General features: G+C 39.0%; 1 protein-coding gene across 1 annotated transcript in view; it reads left to right on the forward strand.

Moving 5' to 3' along the window:
* Positions 1-7,244: 7,244 nt before the first annotated feature.
* The window catches only part of lrriq1 (leucine-rich repeats and IQ motif containing 1), a 39,985-nt gene continuing 25,516 nt past the window's right edge, over positions 7,245-21,713 (forward strand). Inside the window, exons 1-15 of the mRNA XM_040026888.1 lie at positions 7,245-7,357; positions 7,495-7,586; positions 8,405-8,501; positions 8,608-8,690; positions 8,789-8,903; positions 10,652-10,827; positions 12,438-12,512; positions 12,849-12,947; positions 13,233-14,528; positions 14,683-14,835; positions 14,954-15,104; positions 15,933-16,126; positions 16,879-17,006; positions 17,295-17,368; positions 17,829-17,922. Coding sequence (XP_039882822.1) covers positions 7,509-7,586; positions 8,405-8,501; positions 8,608-8,690; positions 8,789-8,903; positions 10,652-10,827; positions 12,438-12,512; positions 12,849-12,947; positions 13,233-14,528; positions 14,683-14,835; positions 14,954-15,104; positions 15,933-16,126; positions 16,879-17,006; positions 17,295-17,368; positions 17,829-17,922 — 2,813 coding nt within the window. The 5' untranslated portion in view covers positions 7,245-7,357; positions 7,495-7,508. The remainder of the gene's footprint in view (positions 7,358-7,494; positions 7,587-8,404; positions 8,502-8,607; positions 8,691-8,788; positions 8,904-10,651; positions 10,828-12,437; positions 12,513-12,848; positions 12,948-13,232; positions 14,529-14,682; positions 14,836-14,953; positions 15,105-15,932; positions 16,127-16,878; positions 17,007-17,294; positions 17,369-17,828; positions 17,923-21,713) is intronic.

Below are 21,713 nucleotides of genomic sequence, written 5' to 3' on the forward strand. Positions count from 1 at the left end.
TAGTGTCCGTTATGCGTGGGAAGAAAACTTCTTTTTACAGCGAAAAAAACCCCCTAAACTTCCAAGCAAGCACCGAGTGCGCTATGACGTAATGGGAAATTCACAGAGAAACTCGCGGATTCTTCAACTGACCGCTGCGGCACACCTGCACCAGGGTAAACCTCCACCTACCCCAGTCCTGCTTTACAGGTGAAAATAGAGCAACAGGACCGCTGAGTCTTTGACTTTATTTATTTTCTGCTGTGTTTTACTTGCATCTATTTGAAAGACTGAGTGTAAACACAAAAAATATTTTATTTTATGTGCTGGAATGTGCAGAAAATAGGTTTAAATGTTAAACTAATTTCTTCAAGTCAGAGAATGTTGCATATAATTTAATTTTTACTTGATGCATAAAGTTAAAAGATTAAAACTGATAAAACAAGTTAAAAAAAGAGACTTTTCCATTTGATTACATTTTGTATGATGGATTATGCAGAAAAAAACTGGCTAACTAACTAACTGGCAGCCTCCTAAAACAGTTTCAGGACTATGGTCCTCTCTTGGTTTTGCGAAGTTTGTTGTCCCTCTGCATAGACTGGTGGCACAGTCTTGGGGCAGAGCATGGTGTCATTGGGAACTGGACTGAAGAGTGTCACCAAAGCTTTAAGCCATTAAAAACTAAGCTCACAACAGCACCAGTGCTTTCCTTTTACAGATTTCTGTGTGCCTTTTATTTTAGAGGTGGATGCAAGTAATTTCGGCCTGGGCCTTCCCAGTAGGGAGGAGGTAAAGTGAGACTAACAGGCTATGCTAGCCGAGGTTTGAGGCTAAATTATAGTTCAATGAAGTTGGAGTTTTTGGCACATAAGTGGACCGTGACTGAAAAATTCTTGTTGGGCCACAAGTGTAATTTTTATACTGACAAGAACATCCTTAGTCATTTGTCTTCTGCTAAACCTGGGACTACTGAACAGTGCCGTGAAGCTCAACTCGTCTTTTTGACTTTGAATTAAAGTACAAGTCAGAAAGGAGCAATACGAACAGAGGCACTTATTCTGCCAGCATCTGCCCAGTCTGCAGGATATAAAAGCCATGATTCCTTGTACACCCCTACCTGAACCCCTTCAGCGAGCCTTGTAGCTGGAACCAGTTAATGTGCTGCAAGCTGCCATGTGTGTTTTTGCCTCATCTCACCACTATGCCCTCCAGCAGGCCGATTCTGTGATAAAATGAAATCCTGGTGTTTTAGCTTAGGTTTGTTTGTTTAATTGTTTAAGTTCATTGCCCCAAAGGTGCTGAGGTGGTGCTCCAACTTTTGCTGCCTCATGTACTAATTAGGAGGTGCTGACTCAAGTTCATCAGGACCACGACCATAAAGGTCTGGAAAGGACTAGACGTTCATGGTGCTACTGGCCAGGTATGTCTGCTGAGGTAGCTCACTGGTGTCAGGCATGGGAACATTGTCAAGTTGCAAAAAACACACAACCAGTTGCTCAAAGCTATATGGGACAGTTGTTGTCTTTTTGCCCAAATGAAAATTTTGCTATTGATTACACTCTGTTGGACTCTTCTCACATTGGGCTGCAGAAAGAGCTGCTGCAGTGGCCCGTGTCCTTGTAACCGAGTGGTTCTCAAAGTTTGGTGTACCTCTTCGCATCCATTCAGGGACACAAATTTGAAAGCTCCCTGATCCAGCAACTTTGTAAGTTTTACCTAACTGAGAAATCTTATACTATCCCCCATCATCCGTCTGGAAGTGTGAATGTTTTAATAGGACTTTGCATAATTTATACTCTGCCGGTGTCCAGGAATACTGTTACATCTGTAAATGACCCCAGTAAAATAAAGTATGTTCATTGTACCTTGTTGAAGGCAGTGGTAGGAGTGAATCTACCATCAGAAGAGCCCCACTCCAAGTAGCAGCCCACATGGCGTAGAAATATCGGCCTTGGAACATAACTCGTCAAGTGACGTGATTTGTTATTCCTGAGTTATTTCTTCATGTTGCCACAGTAGCAATTCATGAAAGAACATCATTTCAACTGCCAAACATGGTGGTAGTAGTTTTATGGTCTGGGGCTGCTTCGCTGCATAGGACATGGGCGACTTGCTGTGATTGATGGAACAATGCATTCTGCTCTCTAACCGAAAATCCCAAAGGAGAATGTCCGACCATCAGTTCATGCCCTGAAGATCAACTGCACTAAAGTTAAGCAGCAGGACGATGATCTGAAAGACACCAGATAATCCACCTATGTTCAGCCAAAATGAGTGTCCTAGTCAAAGATCAGACTTAAATCTGATTGAAATGCTTCGGCACAACCTTAAACAGGCTGTTAATTCGAAAAAACAAAACAAAAAACAAAACCAAAACCCTCCAGTATAACTGAATTAAAACAAGTGGGCAAAGAAGAGTTGACCAAAATCTCCCCACAGTGATGTGAAATACTCATTGCCAGTTATTGCAGTTCTTGGCACAACTGTTTTTTTTAGGTTTAGGGGGCACTTAACTTTTTCACACTGGGCCATCCATGTAGGTTTAGATAGCTTTTTCCCTTAACAGATGAAAATGCATTTTGGGTTTAGTTGCAGTACCTTTGTCTCATATTCAAATTTGTTTGATGAGCTGAAATATTTGAGTGTGACAAAAAATAAAAAAACTAAGGAGCAGGTGGGGAAAGTTTTTCACACCAGGCTACATATAGCAGAGCAACAGTTTGTTGTTCTTTCTTTTTGCACCTCACCTGGATATCAATTGCGATTAGCTGCTTTGTTTATGGGTTTAACACATTTAACACAAAAAATAGAACCTGCTTGTAGAAAAATGGTACCACTAGTGTTACTACTTGTTCATATGCCACTCTTTTTTGCCTTTATGTTTGTTTATTTGTTTATTTATAAGGAACCCCATTAGCTTCCACAGCAGTGGTTGCTAGTCTTCCTGGGGCCCAAACCATCAAATACCACCGAATAAAATGCTACACAATGAGTTGGATGCAAAATATCCACATAATTTGGTTCTTACATCCACAATAAGGTTTGACAATTCTGAAAATATAAGCATGTAAATATTAAAAATGATAAAAAACACTCAAACAAAATACACAATTTCCATTACAAGTGACATTACCCTCTTACAATATTTACAAATAAATTAAAAACTGCCTAAATAGGCTTTTAAGTGATTTTTAAAATTATGAATAGAAGCCAATTCTCTAGTTGCATAAGGCAACTTATTCCACTGAAAAGATGCTCTAAATATAACAGAGTTTTTCAAAAAGTTACTTTTGACTCGAGGAGTTACTTAATTGTGGTTAGTTGAGAATCGTGTAGCATGATTATGTATTTCATCTGGATACTGCAACTGAGCATAAAAAAGTGTGGTGTGTTTACTAGTATTGCTTTCTTTAAAAATACAAGTAAGCCATAGTATAATTTAGCTTGTACAGCTAGCTTGTTTGTAGCCTTTCTTCATTTCATTTTTAATAACATAAACATTTGATGATTTTTTCCATTCAACTTTCCAATAAAGCTTATACTGGGAAATAACAAAATAGTTAAAATCATGTAGGTCATGTAGGTTTCTGGATGCAGAATTAATTACATTTTTTTATTATGGAAAACTGGCATTCACTTAAATAAAAACGACAAATTTTTCATGTGATACGCTGCCCAGATAAATCATGCCTTATACCCCACATTCAAGTCTTAAGAATTTAAGGTTTGGCTCTAACTTCTTATAGCAGATGAAACTGCATTTGAAAAAACCCTGCTCATTTAAGAATTACACATGAAACAACTAAACACAGACACACACACGGATACACGAGGCTTGTTGGCTGGATTTGATGCTCTTTCAAAGTGAGGATTAACAGCAGTAACGCCTCCTCTTTTCTCTTTCCTTGGAACTGTCCTGTGCTCAAGGCCAAGAACAAGTCATGGGACTTACAGAACATATCAGACCTGAGCCAAGTGCTCTCATCATGTTTTTTTTTCTTTTTTAAAAATCCCTCTAAGGCACATGTGGTTGCCGATTTTGTAATGTCAAAGTCAGTGACAAGCTGTAATTTAGTCCATTTGGTAATTTAAATAGGTGCAAAGGATAAAAAATGATTCCAATAGTAGGTACAGATCTTTTAATCTCAAGACATACAAAACTCAAATTCTCCAAAGTGGATTGAAAAACTATCCAAACAGTAGATGTTTACAACTTATTTAATAAATGAATACCTTGAAGATTAAAATGAAGACTAGTAGTCGATAAAAAGGTAGGCAAGTTACTTTTAGTGTATATAACTGAAAATGAAAGCACTCATGCCTTTGCTTCTATATTTTTGTACATTTCAAAATTGTAACAAGTTTTCTGTTTGGACAAGATGTAAGTGACCAATAATCACAGCTTTTTGTCTCTTCCTCTATTCTGAATTTCTTGTATGCAGAATAAAGTACTATTTTCTGGAAGAACTATAGCAGTTAGTGTCTTCTACAGTTTGCCACTGTTCATTCTGTCTCTACACAGTGGATTTTTGTACACTACATGCTGTAGGCTGATACAGAATAGTTTAGCTCGGGACATTCTCAGTAGATACATAATTTTCAACTCTTTTGTGGAATTAAGAAAAGAGCTATATTTCATTTTGCTCCATGGCTGTCAGCATGACCATTGATACAGGCTGTTCTTCGAAGTGTGAATGTTAAACTTACGCAACGAACATGTTTGCAGTTTTTTGGAAAGCCTGGAATTTACAGTTCAAACAAGAGAGATGAGTTGTTTAAGTATTAAATGAAAAAAGCACAACTATTACTTTAAGTCACTTGTAATGGACTAAGCTAATCCCAAATTAACCCTCACCAAACCCTCTTAGGTGGACTTATGATTGCAACAATAATCCCACAGTCATTTGAAGCTGATTTAGATGTACTAAAACTCACAATGGCAGCATAATGTTAACTTTGAAAGAGAATCCAAATCTGCCTTGAAGTCTAACTAGTTCACTTGTGTTGTCAGTCTACTGAGAAGAAGAAAAGCTTGGTTAGGAGGATGCTGGGATGACCTGGTTGAACTTCTCAAGTCTGAGCCACTCTTGTGTAGAAACAGCTTTGAAAATGTACCGCAGGTAATGATTGCACAAGCAAGACGTGATATGACAGCAGATACTTGCAAGAACGCAACACAAGGCGTTAAGCTTGCAGAGGTATTTGTGCAGGATTAGCTTGCTTAACATTTTCCCCATCACATGCACATAGTATATTACCATCAGGTCGAGTTCCTTTATCATCTCACTGAAGCAGTAACCTGAATGTTCAAGTCTGCAAAATAGATAAAATGTATGTTTTCAGGCATGACGTCTAATTCTTCAGATCAATTGCATTAATCACTAATAAATACACACGGGTATTGCAAATTGTACCTTTGTGATGTGCACTAAGTTAAGTTAAAGGTTAGTTGGGATACTGGCAACTTTTTTCCTCCAATCCCTCTTTCGTCAAATCCCTCAGATGGAAATGATAGGCTCGATTTGCTCAATGGCTGCCAAGATAATGGCTACAGACGAGTAACAGAAAACCCTTGACAGTGTAAACACATGGGTGCTATCTAAACCTCTGCTGCGTTTGGGCCGGAGCCGCTATTGACTGGTGTAATCTGCTGCATAAATCTACAGCTTGGCCCTGTCTGGCTGCTGTCTGGGTTCCGTGCACTTGGACAAAAGCGCCGGACACCTTGCCCACTGACAAAGGGCCTAGCCCTAATTGGAGTAGACAAGGCTTGCTGATGGAGCCTTTTTAAGCAATTGAACTTGGTCAATGAATCTTAGGGGACCTAATACAACATAAGGGACAGGCAGTTTGACTCCAACAACGGCAGTAGCACCAAACTGTCCTGTAGCTCCCCGTCAGCCTAAGCACTGAAGTTGGGCTATGACCCATAATGACTTTTTATCAAAGTACAAAACGGTGAAGGTGTTGATCTTGTGCCACAGTAGGGTTGTAGATGGGCCGTGTTTCATTGTTATTGTGTAATTCAGCTTTGCTTTTTAAAGGACCTGGCGCCATTCCACTGTTTTTGTTTTCATGTATAGAGAATAGAGAACAGGCCTCACTGTGTCTCCTGACCAAACAGTTTTGGATGAAGGACAAGCTGTTCTTCGTTTGAAAGTTATCAGGAAGGAGACTGGGTTCCTTTTAGAAAGCTATCAGGAATGTGTATGGGAAACCTGTGTGGGCCACTGGAATCTCCTCAAAGAGAAGACTATAGGACAAGTGCAAAGCCCTCACCACGGGAGAGAGGAACTGGTCTTTGTGATCAGAAATGCCATGGAAAAAGTGCGCATTGTTAGCAGCCCAACAGAGTTTGTCCCTCTGGTCGTGTGATTCACCTACAAGGTCTCGGGCTCACTGACCCCCCCCTTGCTGGCTGTTAGAATGCCCACACAAGTCAGTGACACTACATTTTCTTCACACTAAGTAGCCAAATAGCTTTGCTGACCTCAGATTCATAATTTTGCTTCTGTAACTTCTGTGCAACTTTTTTCAGTAACTGTGCAACAATATCAATTATTGTTTCAATGTTTTCTAGTTGGACTTGACCAGACAGATCTACAATTGTTATGCGATAAGTGTATTGAAAATTAAAGCATTTTTATTCAGATCATTTTTCTGTAATGTGATAGAATTTGATATTAAAAGATGAAACTTTTGGTGTATTGTCTCTCTAGTTATTGTCACGCATTATAAGGGGCTTCTTCCAGAGCTGTGATCGCCATCTTGTGGTAGTTTTTTCCTCTGTTCTGGTCGCCTGTTGATCAACGGGAAATTTAAACTGATGATGTAAAAAATTAAATAAATGCCTGCTTATTTACTCTTTTTTCTTTGTCTCGTGCGTTAGGAAGTTTCCAAGGATCAAAATAATTCAAGAATAGAATTATTAAATTGCAGCCAACGTTTGAGGCATTTTGAAATCATTTCATTTTTATAGCAAGCAACACGTGATTTTCTTTTTTCTTCTTCCTTTTTTAAGGACACAATGTATGTGCCACACATAAAAATGCCTAAATTAGCGCCTTCTTCATTCTTCGTGTAAACACCATTAGAAAAGGACTCCTTTTCTAATGGTGTTTACATGAAAAATGAAGATAAAAATACTGACGTCAATACAACAAATGCAGTCTAAAAAAATTAAAAACAAAATGTAAGCCGCCTTTTTCCATTTAAAATATGAATTAGTTTTTCTTTTGCGTTTTGTTCGGTAAGTCCCTTTCGAGACTTCGTAGTTCACAGCGTTGTTTCCATAGAGACAGAACTTCGTCTAGACTCAAGAGGATCTTTCAGCCAAGTTCTTCTAAGCTTGCGAGTATAGCACTAGTGCTGTATCCAGGTAGGACATTTTAAATATTTACGTATAACTTAACGGTAAATATGAGTACTTTGGATAAAAGTATTACAGTAAATGGTTTCAGCAACTGAAACTTAGCAGACCGTCTAATCATGCCTTCATTTTCACTGCTCTGACAGATAAGTAAATCGTCATGCTGGAGCTGGATGAGCCATTCACCGCTGACAAAACTGAAGAAGAACAGGAAAATGTTTCATGTCATGAAGAAGAGGTAAGGGTGTGGGCTTCGTTCTAAAAATACAGCACATGCATGTATGTTTCCGCTATTCTCCAAAATATTATCGTCATTTACTATTTTTTTGTCCAGTTCTGCATACATTCTATCACCCGGAGAGGTGGAAATTAGCAGCTATTTGTCAGGGTAGACACCTTAATTTATATCTCTACCACAAAAGCATCAGGATGATTCGTTTGAGAGCCACACGTGAGCTTAGAGTGACGCTGAACAGGACAGCGAAGCTAAACGGATAATAGATAGAAGATAAATTATGCACAACATAAGCTGACCCTCCGTAAATCCACTTACTGCCTTATGACTTTGTCCATACATCCCAACTATTGCTTTTTCATATAGTGAGTATGGATGGGATTTGAGAAATTCTTCCAAATAAAAATAAATGGTACCAAACTGTCCAGTTCATTGGACTAATATCTCTTTAAGTGTAGTAATGCCATTTATGAATGCTGCTTAGAAAACAAAACAATAATTGCAACACAGTGACCCCAAAACCCTTGAGCTTTTCTATGTGTGAGTCACATACAGTACAGACCCTTTTTTCCTTACTTTGTTTTTCTACTTTTGCATTGTCCCTGAACGTCTGCTGGCCTACTTTAAAATTAATCAGAAATCAATAAGGAAACCGATTGACCCATAAGCAGAATAGACAATGGATTTAGTATCAGTAAGAGTTATTGCTTCACTTTTGTCCCCACAATGCTTGCTAATATTGTTAATATTGCTTGCTTATATTAACATTTTCCTTTTGTGGCGAAATCAGACCTAATAATTAACCTGTTTTCTGACCGCAGGCTTCAGATAATTTCCCACCAGCTCTTCTAAGCTACTTTGAAACATCAAAAACTAGAGCGGCAGTTTGTGAGAAACTTATCCTTGAGGAACTTGAAGGTAAGTAATAACTTACAGCAATTAACTAATGTGTACGGTGATAAAGCTGAGATTATCTCCTCACCGTTCTGGATTTTGTCTGCACTGTCTTTGAATTCCATGTCAGACTTCACACCATCAGAATCCACTGATAATATGATGAGGCTATCAAATGAAGTCAGCAAAGATATGGTGAAAGTGAATGAACAGGTAAATTGGTCTTAACGGTCTAATCTCGGTTGTTTTATTACATCTAAAATATGTCACGTGGCCTAATTTTTAAAAATGATTTCTTTTTACTGATACAGGTGGGTGGTGAAACAGAAAATGAGGAGAAAAAGGCTGATGGGTCCCTTCTTCAAACACGAATAGTGACACAAAATCCTTTGACTCACAATATGTCCATGTGGCCTAATAATGAAGGTAGATAACATGTACATGTGTATTGTTTGGGACAAAGACACCATTGTTGTAGTTTTGCTTCTGTACATCACCACAATTGATTGTAGATCAAACAACCAGCATGTGCTTGAAGTACACAGGCCAATAGCTAAACTGGACTCAAACATTTTTACAGTGTTTTATTATGAAGTCAACAGGTGAATTTGTGGCAAAGTGTTACTAATGATGCGGCCGTGGGTCAGTGGGGGTGAAGGGGGAATTGGCAGGTTGCGACGGGGATGGAGCAGGTGCATCTGGGAAGAAAGGAGAACAAGGTTAAGAAGGCGCCAGACGCAGGGTATTTAGCGGAGGTGGTAATGACTGACAATGCTTACTGATAGTCAGGGTGAGCTTGGCTTTGAGGGAGAGGCGGAGAGAATCCAGGTGAGTACTGACAAAGGCTGGCTGACCTGAGTGCCGCTGTGTCCGAGGTGGTGAGTGGTGGCTGGAGGGCAGGCAGGTGAGGTTCTTTGTATTTTTCCAGAATGCGAAGATAATCCAAGGAGAGCTGAGGTTGAAGGCAATGGCAAAGAAGGTCCAGGAAAACTGTAGCACAGGAAACCAAAGTAGGCAACAAAACAAGTAGCAAGAGGATGGGGAAAAACCTTAGCACCGATACCAACATGAGATCATTGACAAACTGACAACAAAGGAGAGTCTGAGTGGAGCTTAAATCCTCAGCCTGATTACCCAGAATCAGCCTCAGGTGTGCAGGACTGCAGGAGCGATGATGGCTCCGCCCAGGGGTGGAGACCAAGGGACTCAGGTGCCTGGTGGAACTTTCCAGTCAAACCTCCAGATCCTGACACAGACTTTCTTTTTTAATCCCAGAGGTTTTACAAAATCTGTTGAAGAATTACAGCTCTTTTCATACACAGTCCCCTATTTCCCCCAGGTTCAAATTTAATGGGATAATTGATTGACAAGCAGTGGCCATGTGAGGCCTGATCATTTTTTATTTTATTTTAAATGAAGCAGATATAATATCTCAAGTCAATTCAATTCAAGTCAATTCAAGTCAATGTGTTTAATTTTTGTTTTTATAGCTTTATAATGTAATTTCAATTATTTATAATATCAGGCCAAAAGAGATGTTAGTGCAAGTGAGGGGAAAAAGTGAAGAAAAAAAAAACTATCAGAGAGACAGCCAAAACTTTAGAAATGACCAGAAAAGTGAACAACTTTGAGGTTACTGAAGTTCTGATGTTGCATAATACAGCCATAATACACTCGAAATAAAGGTAAAAGGTAACATAGTTTGCCACAAGACGTCACTATTTTCATAGAATTTGCTGTCACTCACGACTTCAGTAACATGAAAAGGTAGATAATCCTGTCTTGTGAATAGACTTTTAAATTTGCAACTGAAAGCATAAAGCTAATGGTGATCAAGCTTCCTGGAGGTATATTTTAGTTAAATCATATAATGTAGATGGACTCAAAATCACTGCCACGTCACTGATCTAAATTTAGAAAAAATGTCAAATAAAGAAGTTAAAATAAAACGCATTGCCTCTCATTTCCCTAAGCATTGCCTTACATATTTATGGAAGATTAGATTTGGATCATTCTTTATGCAGGAAATTTGGTTGTTATTTGTTATTAGTGCATAACAATCAATGGAGAGGCAAGGCATGTCTTACTTTGAGCCTGATTTGAACTACATATGCATGGCTTTCCTTTCTTGCTTGCTGAACCATTGAAGCCTTACATTTTTGTATTTGTCTTAGATGGAGCTGGAACAGATCGATGTTGGGAGACTGAGAAATATTTGGCCCGGGACTTTAGCAAACATGACATAGCACAAGAGAAACACTGTGATGAGGAGATGCATAAAAACGAGGAAAGGCAAAAAAGAGAAATTAACTTCCAGGAGGAGCTGAGGAAGATAATGGCGGCAGAGAAAGTAAGTTACTTCTGACTTTTTTTCCCCCCTCGACATAGTACTTTTGGATCCAGGTGGTAGAGCAGCTGTCCCATAATTACTACGAATAAACAATAAGCTGGTACCAAATGTCCACATACGTAATAAAACATGCAGCTGCCCCCACCAACTCTTCAGGGTAATTACATAACCCAGCCTTACTTGGATATGGAGGAAGTGGAAAAGAGGCCTCTGATAGCCTGGTGCACCACAGAGCCATTGTTTATGTTTATGGATGATACCTTACTTAGTAAGTACACAGACTTAGTCCATAGATCGATCAAGTTCACCACAGAGGCTATGAAAGGTTTGACTGTAATTGTCCACTGGAGCAAAAATTGTGTGTCTTTAGGACACTGTGACACACTGAGAACACCATCCCCAAAGACACAGTGGGCAGAGAAGCAGAAGATCATCATATCAAGAAGAGCCTGAGTAAATGTGGTTATCTAGCTGGGTATTTGACTACGCTGGGAAGACAACTAAGCAGTGCTAAAGTGTCATCTAAAGTGAAGACCACTGGTGATTCCTTATGTGTCTGGAGTGTCGGAACAACAGTGACACATGTTTTCATAACATTGTGTCTCTGTGGCTTTCAAATTCCAAACAAAACTCTCAAAAGTTTGTCCACCCCCAGGATTGTGTCCTCTGCCTTAAACAGAGTAATATTGTGTACGCAGTTAAGGACCAAGAAGATTGAGATGAATTATGTAGGTAAACTAAACAACCTCAAGCTTAAGAAATGGCACAACACATAAGAGATAGCTTGTCTAGCCTGGACTCTACAGTCTATTTACAGCATTAAAGCAGTGGTCACGCTTTCACTGGCACATGGAGGAACACTGATTTGAGTGTAGTAACAAAGGAACCCTCCAACCAAACATAGTTTACACAAAGATCACATTGGGAAGACAGGTCAGAGAGGTAGGCTGATAAGAAAAACAACGAAAATACACAACATGAGGTGAGAGGAGGAGAAAAACGAACTCCACGCAGACTGAGCTCCTAATGGGAGAACAGTTTGAGAACAGAAAAAATAATAATTAGGATAGATTGCAGATTATTATTGTGTAAGCTGTAGAGTACTGCAGCATTTTGGTAATTAGTGCAGTGTATTGTGATTGCAGTCCTGTGCTTCTACAGTAACTGTGGCAGGAGCAAGATTGGTGCATGAGTTATTCTCTCGCTCCTTTAAAACGAACTTAAACTCCAGGAATGGTAACCGTTTTTGACAATTTCTGTCCCTTCTGTAGATTATTCCAGAAAACTGGGCCAGCATATTTAAAAGCCTTTTCCCCCTCAGTTCTGTTCTAATTCTCAGGACAAACATTTGTATTATAATATGATGGGCTGGTATGGTGTGGTACAGGCTGGTATGTACAGCATTCATCACTAAAGTCAAGGGACCTGTTGTTTTACTGTGTTCTTAAGGAGTGGGGAAAATAAATGTATTCATTCAGATGCCTCAGTATTAGATATTTCATACCCCCAGACAAGGGTACGGAGGGCAAACTGTCACAGAGTAAATACAGAATGCAGCAAAAATGGCTGTATTAATTAACCTTGTTGTGTTTTATTTATTCTGGTTCCAGCTGCATGAAAAGGAACTGGAATTGATGGCGAAAAGAGCCCAGGAAAAACTTGAGCAGGAGATGCTGCTTCAGCAGGTAATTAATTTTTTTATTTTTTTCAAATTTGTGTGCAGTGTGACGTAGAGCACAGGCTCACCATTGTATTTTTAGACATTTGATATACTTTTGGGTATTTGTTATCAGCGCAGCATTTGGTAGAATCAATTTACTGAACATACTGGATTTATAAATCAGTGGTCCTCAAAAACACACCTTAAATTTAGTACTTATAGATGCTTTTTCCATTTTGATTGAATACTTTTTGTGATGTTTGTAAATTCCATGTAGTTTGCTTAATATATTTCAAAGAATAGATTAAAGAAATGAGGCAACTAGTTATTTTGTAACTCTATAAATATCATCTCTAATTAGGAACTGATTGGTAACTTACAAAAACAAGTGGAGCAAGAGAGGAGGATGATTGAGGAAGAGCAGAGAAGGAAAAACAAAGAGAAGAAAAGGAAAAATGAAGAAGAGAAAAGGAAAAATGAAGAAGAGAAAAGGAAAAATGAAGACATGCAAGCGAAAAAGAAGCAGGAAGAGGAAGACAGAAGGAAAATGAAGGAGGAAGAAGAGAAAATTAAGAGTGAAGAAGAACAGGAAAAGAAGAAACTGGAAGAGAGGAAAAGATTGGATGAAGAGGAAAAGAAAAACATGATAAAATTAAGACATAAAGAAGAAAAGAAGCAAAAGGAGCTGTGGGAAAGGGAGGAGGTAAAGAAGAAAATGGAAGAAGAAGAGATTAGAAAGAAAGAGGAAGAGAGAAAAATTGAAGAAATCAAGGATGAGGAGAGGAGAAGAGGGATACAAGAGGTGGAGGAGATAAAGCAAAAGCAGAAGGAGAGAAAGAAAAACAGGAAAAGTGAGGACGAGGAAACAAGAATAATGGATGTCAAAAACAATGTGACAGAGGTTTCTGGAAGGAAGATGACTGAAGATCAAAAGACAAAAAATAAAGAAATAAGAAGTATTAAGGAAGAAAAGAGAACAGATAACGGAGGTGAGGAAGAGAAGACAAGAAAGGAAATTGTGAGAAAAACTACAGAGCATAAGATGGAAAGAAATGAGGTAGAGCAAAGAGAAAAGCCCGAGATGAAGAAAAAGCTGTTGAATAAAGACATCAGGGGAAAAGATGAGAATAAAAGAATAGATGACAAAATGCAACTCACGGAAAGTGAAGAAAAGAAAAAGAACGATGAGGAGAGTTTGGAAAATCAAGATATGATGAGGAAGGAGGAAAATACTAAAACAAACGAAGAAGAGCTGATTTCAATGAGAATGGAAGAAATGAAACAGAATGAAGAACAAGAACACAGAAACACAGATGAAGTAATAAAACTCAAGCCAGAGATTTGTGAGAATAAAGACCAGAACACAAAAATGGAACATGAGAGGAAAAAAGATAAAGAAAAGAAGCAAGAAGAGTTGCAGAAACACCAAGAGGGGCTTAGTATAGGAAAAAAGAAGGATGGGACAGGAAACAAGGAAGATGCAAAGGATTATGGAAATGAGGTGAAGGAAAACATACAAGCAGAAGAAAGGAAAGTAGAAGAAGAGGTGAAAGAACGAGTCATAAGTAAGAATGAGCTGCGAGACAAGGAAAGAGAAAATAGCAGCATGCAATCTCAGAATCAGAATACTGGCAGGATCTCACACCCAGGAGGCAACACCACGCGGACCTCAAGTGCTGATCCACTGCAGAGTGAATCTACAGCTGACCCCGTCAGCTCTGAAACTGCAAAACAACAGAACCTAAACAAGAACATCAGTCAGATCCCTGTGTATAATACCAGTAACCGGCAAGATCCTGCAAAGCCGGGCACTTCTTCTTGCTTTTTGCCTGCAGGCCTTCCAGAGCACACAGAGCAGAAGAGGCTGTTGTGGATGAAGGAATGCATCCCTTGGTCTAATCTGTCCTGCCAGAACAGGAAGAAGCAGAAAGGATCAGTCCGGAGTAGGACAGGGCCAAGGAGGGTGGCAGAGGGTAGCAGTCTGCCCCCTCTGTGCCCACACACTCTGCTTCAGTCCACAGGCTGGAGATCCCTGCAGGAGGTAACATACTGTGTGCTTAGCTGTGATCCAGGAACACTGATGAAAATGTTTTGTACTTAAATGTTTGTTGTGTTTGGAAAGAATATTCACACATAGAACCCATTATTTTCATTTGAGATCCAGAAGCGCTGAAATATGTTTGGCTCTCTTTCAGGTTACCAGCGTGACCTTGGAGGACTTACCTGGCTGCAGCCTTTTTACCCTTGCCCAGTGTACTCAACTTCAGTCGCTCACCCTCAGACGCTGTGGACTGAAATCATTGGAAGGTATCAACCACTTACAAGAGCTCTGGTACATTGACCTACAGGTGATTATATAGTTAAAAAAATAACAAAAATAACAAAAAACTAGGCATTACTGTGATTTTTTTTTCATGTTGTTTCAGTCATTTCAGTCACAACAGCTTTGCTTTTGTTTTGTTTTAGGAAAATGACATCTCATTTGTGGATTGTGAAAACATGAGCAGTTTACGAGTTCTTCAACTTGCCCACAACAAGCTGACTTCCATCCATGGTTTAAATGGTGCTGAGAATTTGGATATTCTTGATCTCTCGCATAACTCCATCACCCGTATTGGTGAGAACTCATGAAACACTGACAGCTATTGAAAAAAGCCAGAAAAAAAGAAAAACGGATAAATTTTTTCGTCAGTATTATGTCTGAAAGTGTTTGTGTTTTAAATACTTATTTGCTAACAATGTGTGTGTAGCAGCTTGAGATAACGCGTGACTGATCCGAACACCTGGTAAGTCTAAAATCCTCAAAAAAGAGCAGCATTCACTTAACCTGAGAACAGGCATGATGCCATCGTGTTCCATGTAAACACAGAAAGTAGTATGAGTGTGAAACTTCAAAATAAAAAGAGTCTGTGGAGTATGTCAAATGCATTTGGACTTCTTTATGTTTAACAAAATGAATGAAAGTTATGGCTCTTAACATCAGAATCCTGGTAAAAGACATGCTGCAGTTACAATACATTTCTTACATATATTTCATTTGAAATTCTAAAGGACTACATTCAGAGCTTATCAAACCTGAGGAAATAAACTTGAAAATGGAAAAAAAAAAAAACAGTATCTGAAATTCCCGAAATCTTTCATGCAACATTTTACTTATTACCTCACATGCTAAAGGACTATCATAGATGAACATCAGGAATTCCAAGTTTCCCTCCAGGTTTAACTAAACTTCCTCTTCTGGTCAAAAAAAATCAATGTAATGTAATCTAACACAAGAGGGCAGCATCTCTCTTCTTTCCTGCTGAGGACTTCACACCATTCACTCTGCAGTGAAAACTGCAATTTTGACTCCATGTACAGACTGTACTTTTTTTTTTTAGACTGTATCATGTCAACTTTTAAGACTCATGCTCTGCTTTCTGCATATATTCTGTCTGCTTCCTAGCTGGTCTGGAGTCTGTAAGGAGGCTACAGAGGTTGTCAGTGAACCACAACCAGCTGATCAACACCAAAGGGATGAGAGATGTATATACACTGCTCCACCTGGATTGCTCTCACAACCACCTGGCCAACGTGGAGGGTCTGGAGAACAGTGCTCTGCTTCACACACTGGATCTAAGAGGAAACGGCCTTACTGAGGTAAAAACTCACGGCAGATGACTGGAAGCACTAAATCTAATATCACTGTTCACTGTTGCAATTTTGCGAGAGCTGCAGAGAAAGTGGTGTGGGTGTTTGAGACAGGTGATGGGCTTGAATTAAGCCTAAAATCCTTTTGCTTTTATCTACTACGTGCCCTTTTAATTGAGAAACAGTTCCCCTTATTCCAGAAGTTACGTTTAGTGATAAACGATTGTCAAACCTTCAAAAAATAAAATTAAAACCAGGCAAGTATGACAAATATAAATAAGGTGCTTAATTTCAATAAAAAAAAAAGGAAGCTGATCCATCAGATCTAATCCAAGAAGTACCTCAGTCAAACACATGCTGTTGTTTGCTAATTCGCGTTTCTCAGCTGTGAAAATAAATTTTACCTGGCCAAATTTCAAATTTTCTCCAGTCCAGCAGATGTGCTGTTAAAAATGTATATTATTGTACACATGTGATAATGGCCCACTCTATCCTCAGTAATCTTTCAGTCACAGATTAACTATGCTTGTGTTTGCCAAGCCTGAAAGTTTTATCACAGTGCTTCACAAGCAGTGTGAAAATGAACCTGACGAGCTTCGCTTGTGGCAGGCACTCATAGCAGTAGGCATAGCAGGGCTAAAACAACTGACATTGATGGACGAGGTCGTTTCGTTGCTACAGCAGGAGCAGCGGTGTGAAGTTAGTCTAACCTCACAGTGTGATGGGTGTTAGCTGACGACTTTGTCCTGTTGCTTCATCAGCCCCCGAGTCTGAACAACCAGGTCCTCCTCAGAGAGCTGTATCTGGATGACAACAGCGTCTCCTCCCTTCACGGCCTCGCTGCCTGCTGGCTTCCTCTAATGCAGCACCTCTCTGCAGCTCAAAACGGGTATCCAGTATTTATCCAGTACTACTTGCCATCTGTCTTCGCCTAAGTTTTGTTATGTGATATATATTCAAAGTAGAAAATAACACACGTGCCACAATTTTTTCTGGCTTTTCTTTCTTTTGAAAATGTAACTTGATATAAAAAATTGCAATCAGTAGGTTCTGTAAAACCACGAGTCAAAGCCACACAGTCGCATAAATTCAAAATGCTTCTGTGTTTAACGGTGACATGAGCGATGCATTGAGATGTGGTCTAGCTTCTAATGTAATTTGTCTCTTATTTTCCTAGAATTACTCAGCTGCCCTCCATGTCTAATTTTGTGTCCCTTGAAAATCTGGATCTTAGATACAACTGCCTGTCAGGTAACATGTTTTCTTTATAAAATGGTGAATGGGCTGTGCTTGTTTAGCGCTGTTTTACCTTAGTGGTTCAGCAAACGTCTCTTGTTCACTGTTATGCAAGCGCTACTCCTAATAGAGCATCGCCTGCTCTGTTAGGAGCAGATTGGCCTTCATTGTTTTGCTCAGGACAGCCCGAGTATAGAGCTGCTAATCCTGTGATTAGTGGTCAACCTGTTTTACCACCTAAGCCAGTTTAAAACCTGTGGTTTTTCTTCTTCTTTCAGCTCACCGTACTTGAACTATTGCCTTTATATTTTGTTGATCTTATTTCGGTGCCTTGTGTAAAATTTTGTAACTTTGTAACTTGGATATAAGTTCACTACACACCTCTGCTTATTTCATGTAGGTTGATATAGTTTCTAAGTTGGAGTTATATTGAAACTGAAGAATATATTGAAAAACGTGTCATGCTCTCTTTCAGACCTGCAGAATGTGTGTGAAAATCTTGAGGGATGTCAGTTCCTGCGTGAAATCCACCTCACAGGGAATCCTCTTCAGCAGGAGAGTGGCTGGAGGTAGGGTAAGCACTGGACAGAGTAAGAAAATGACATGATATACTGTCTTTTTAGAACTAAATATGTTGTTATCTGTATGTATCTGCTTTCACGACCCATCATGCAGTGATAGTGCATTGTGCTAGTTTCAGGAATCTTGAATTTTCTGGCTGCCTCTCGTTGAGGGACATTTTCCTCACCTGCTCCACAGTTTCAAATCAAGATATAGTAATTATAAATTTCTGTTCTTTTTGGAAATTATTTGGATAGAAGTTCCAGTTTCTGCCTCTTTTGCTCTTAAATATAACTTGATATGATGAGTGATCAAAGGAAAATACCACTGAAAAGTCAGTATTTGCCTATCCAAAATTTAGTCTGTGGGCTCAGGTAGTCTAAACATTCCAGCTGAACACTGGTCTCCCTGTCCACTTCCAGGATTACCGCTCTGATCTGCATTGCCTATTAGATTACCAACATCTGTATGTGTGTATGCCACACTAAGTGGTCATAATTTCCAAAATATTGATACAGCAGAAAAATCAATTATCTTTTCATTGTCAATTTGCTCATTCACTTACATTGCTTAAATATTTTACCAGTGTTAAGGCAGTTGCAATGAGTTTATATGAAAAATATGCAATGAGCACTTATATTCTTTGAGGTTCTACTGGGATGTCATGAGCGGTGATGTCAGCTGTTACAGGTTTGCAAAGTTATTTGGCTCCTCAGAGTCAGTTACACCCAGCAAAATAACCAAAATATGAAAAACTATACTAGTTTTGGAAACTTTTTGCTTATTTAATAGTCAGATTTTTATCATTGTTCATATGTTGGAGTTACTGCCCAGCAGGTTCAATAAAAACTTCAATAAAAAAACAAAACAAAACAAATGTTCTGTTAAATTTTTGCCAGTACCACTGCCAATGTTGGTTTCCATAAATGGTAAATGGCAAAATTTAACGTGTGATTAAAAAAATACAGGAAAAAAAGCCTTTAAAATTTTATATTCATTTTAAAATGGTACATTGTACCATATTTTTTTTAATGATTTTTATTGTGCTGACAATATGAACATAAAATCTATTTTTTTATCTTTAGATTGAGTTTTTAGAGGATTCTTTGCTGGAATAGGTGTAAAACTATGAGTTACTTGTGAACATTTCTTCCTTAAGCCATAACTGAAACATTACCTTAATTTTTCACTGAACTTTACTTAACCCCCAGTGCCAACAGTAGAATTAACCCTCAGTATTTCCACACTCATGCCCTTGCCCTTTCATCCTCAGCCAGTGATAACACTGGCTAAATAAAAGCACCAAAAGGCAAGCGCTAAGAATTACAATCCCTGTAGGCACCCCCTGATCCAGGAGAAATAGATGAAGAAAATACCGGCCCTGATTAATCAGAGCCGCTTAAAGAGCCTATGTTTTGGAGGAAGTCTTCACTAAATGAAATACGGAGTTATGCTCATAGGAACTGGAGAATCAGGATGAAGGATCCAAAAAAGTGTTTTAAAAGAAAAGGAGGATAAAATTTATAACAGTTTAGTAAGACTCAAGTTGAAGTTTGAGTATCTTCAGTGTACTGTAGATATAGCTGTGAATAATGAAGCCCTTATATTAAAAAGGTAATAAGTTGCTGCTATTTATCCAATTTTGTCTAATTCGGGTTTGGAGCTTCATTTAAAGACAGCGAGTCAGGCATCCTATTTAGGGTTGGAATCCAATTCTAATCTGTGTTTGAGAGACCCAGTGATCCACATCAAAACTATCTATCTATCTATCTATCTATCTATCTATCTATCTATCTATCTATCTATCTATCTATTAGGGGTGCAACGATACACAAAATTCACGGTTCGGTTCGGTTCGATACTTTGGTGTCACGGTTCGATATTTTTTCGATACAAAAAAATGTTCATGCCTTTTTAATTTGTCATTTATTAAAATTATAAATATATATTTTAACTCAAAAGTACAGTTTTTAAATTTAACCCTAACCCTTGTGCGTGTTTTTTATTTTGACAGCGAATGCGCACCTGCGGACCACTTATGTGCAGCCCTGGTTATTTAGCTCGTCATATTGCAGCCACAGAAATCCTTTTGTCCATGAAACCATAAAGCTGCACTTTCTTTTTGCCTTATAGTCTGATTTGTCATAACTTCTCCGTTTTGTGGTAAGCTTTTCTTTGGCTGTCACTTCTTCACCCTGACCTGTCTTATTTGGCTCAGCAGAATTGAAATGCTTTTACACATGCACTCACATAAGCTCAGCGATTCTCTGCGCGATCAACCTCTCACATGTTTAAGCTTGCTGCGGGAGATTTCACTTGTCCTGTTTGCATAGTAAGCTAACGATTAATAAGACGATGTCAGAGGAATTGGTGCACAAATTATCATCACTCACAGATCAGTGCTGTCGCTCTCTATACACAGTTCGCACGATTGCAAAGTGAAAGCAAAAAAACAAGCGCAAATTCAAACGCGACTTCAATATGTCACATATTGACAGTGGCTCACCGATGCCAATGACATAATTACCCAGCTACATTTCTGAAAGAATGCAAAAGCATTGACATATGTTTTTCCTACAATAGCCCGACGGGCAGGGAAGAGATAGATTTTGGTAGCCCGACTGAAAAAATCGCTAGCTCCGGGACGTCGGGCTAGCGATATTGCAAGCCCTGTATCTGATTGAGGAATCACTCATCTTTGGAAAAGAGAGTTTATTACAGAGAAATGGCTCTTTCCAAAATAAAAGCTATACTATCCGCTTCTTCTGGGCTATATTCTCAGCAGCATAAGGAGAATCATGTGCTAACAGCTGTCTAAATGACTCGGCTAAAGTTAGTAGCATGCTTGCTTTTTTTTGTCTGCTTCCACTTGTCTTTGCACTAGGATGATGTCGGCGTAAATGTGCAGTCATATTCGTTGTGTTCCCACTAGTGCTTTCAGGTTAATCTCGTTGAAATGACCTTAACGCCACAACACGGCAAATCTCCGTTAACGAGCTACCGCCGATCGCTCCATGCATGGGGCTAGACGGCAAACACGTTAACGAGCTAACTGCGCTAACACACTAGTTCACACCAATGTAATTGAGCATTGCATGGCACATCCAACATACTGTTTTACTTTAGTCCATGACTCGCTTACCTTCAGGGTCATACGTCACATGAAAACCAAAATAATTCCAAACGCCAGATCTGAATGAGGTTCAATTTGCCTGTTGCAAGTAGAGCTTAACTTCTGTCTCGCTAGCTTGCCCTGCGCTCTTCCTTCTGACTATGCTGTCTGTGTTGAGCGCTCAGTGGATCTGCGCTCGACAGTGCAGCCTAGGCGGAGTAGTCGAACACAGATTCACTGAGCGCTCAACACAGACAGCATCGTCAGAAGGAAAATTGATAAAATAAATTACAAATGTTGTATTGTTCGATACATATGCGTACCGAACCGAAAGCACTGTATCGAACGGTTCAATATCGATACGAATATCGTTGCACCCCTACTATCTATCTATCTATCTATCTATCTATCTATCTATCTATCTATCTATCTATCACTCTGGTAAGGAAAACCTATTGTGAATATATAAGTACATGTAAAGTACTTCACATTATAAAGAAAGACATTTTCATATAAACCATTTATGAATGCATCTGAAGCAGTAAATGACCTCAACACATGTTTTGTTCTCTCTGGTGAAGTCGTGGGACAGATTTAAGAGCATACAGTACTCTGGGAATCGGTTTTAGAAAACCCAGTTCTTAATGTTTTAAAAACTGACTTCGCAGCCCAAAGGCTTTTATTTTT

Source organism: Simochromis diagramma, unplaced genomic scaffold (assembly GCF_900408965.1).
Source record: "Simochromis diagramma unplaced genomic scaffold, fSimDia1.1 OVJJ01000293.1, whole genome shotgun sequence".
Lineage (NCBI taxonomy): Eukaryota > Metazoa > Chordata > Actinopteri > Cichliformes > Cichlidae > Simochromis > Simochromis diagramma.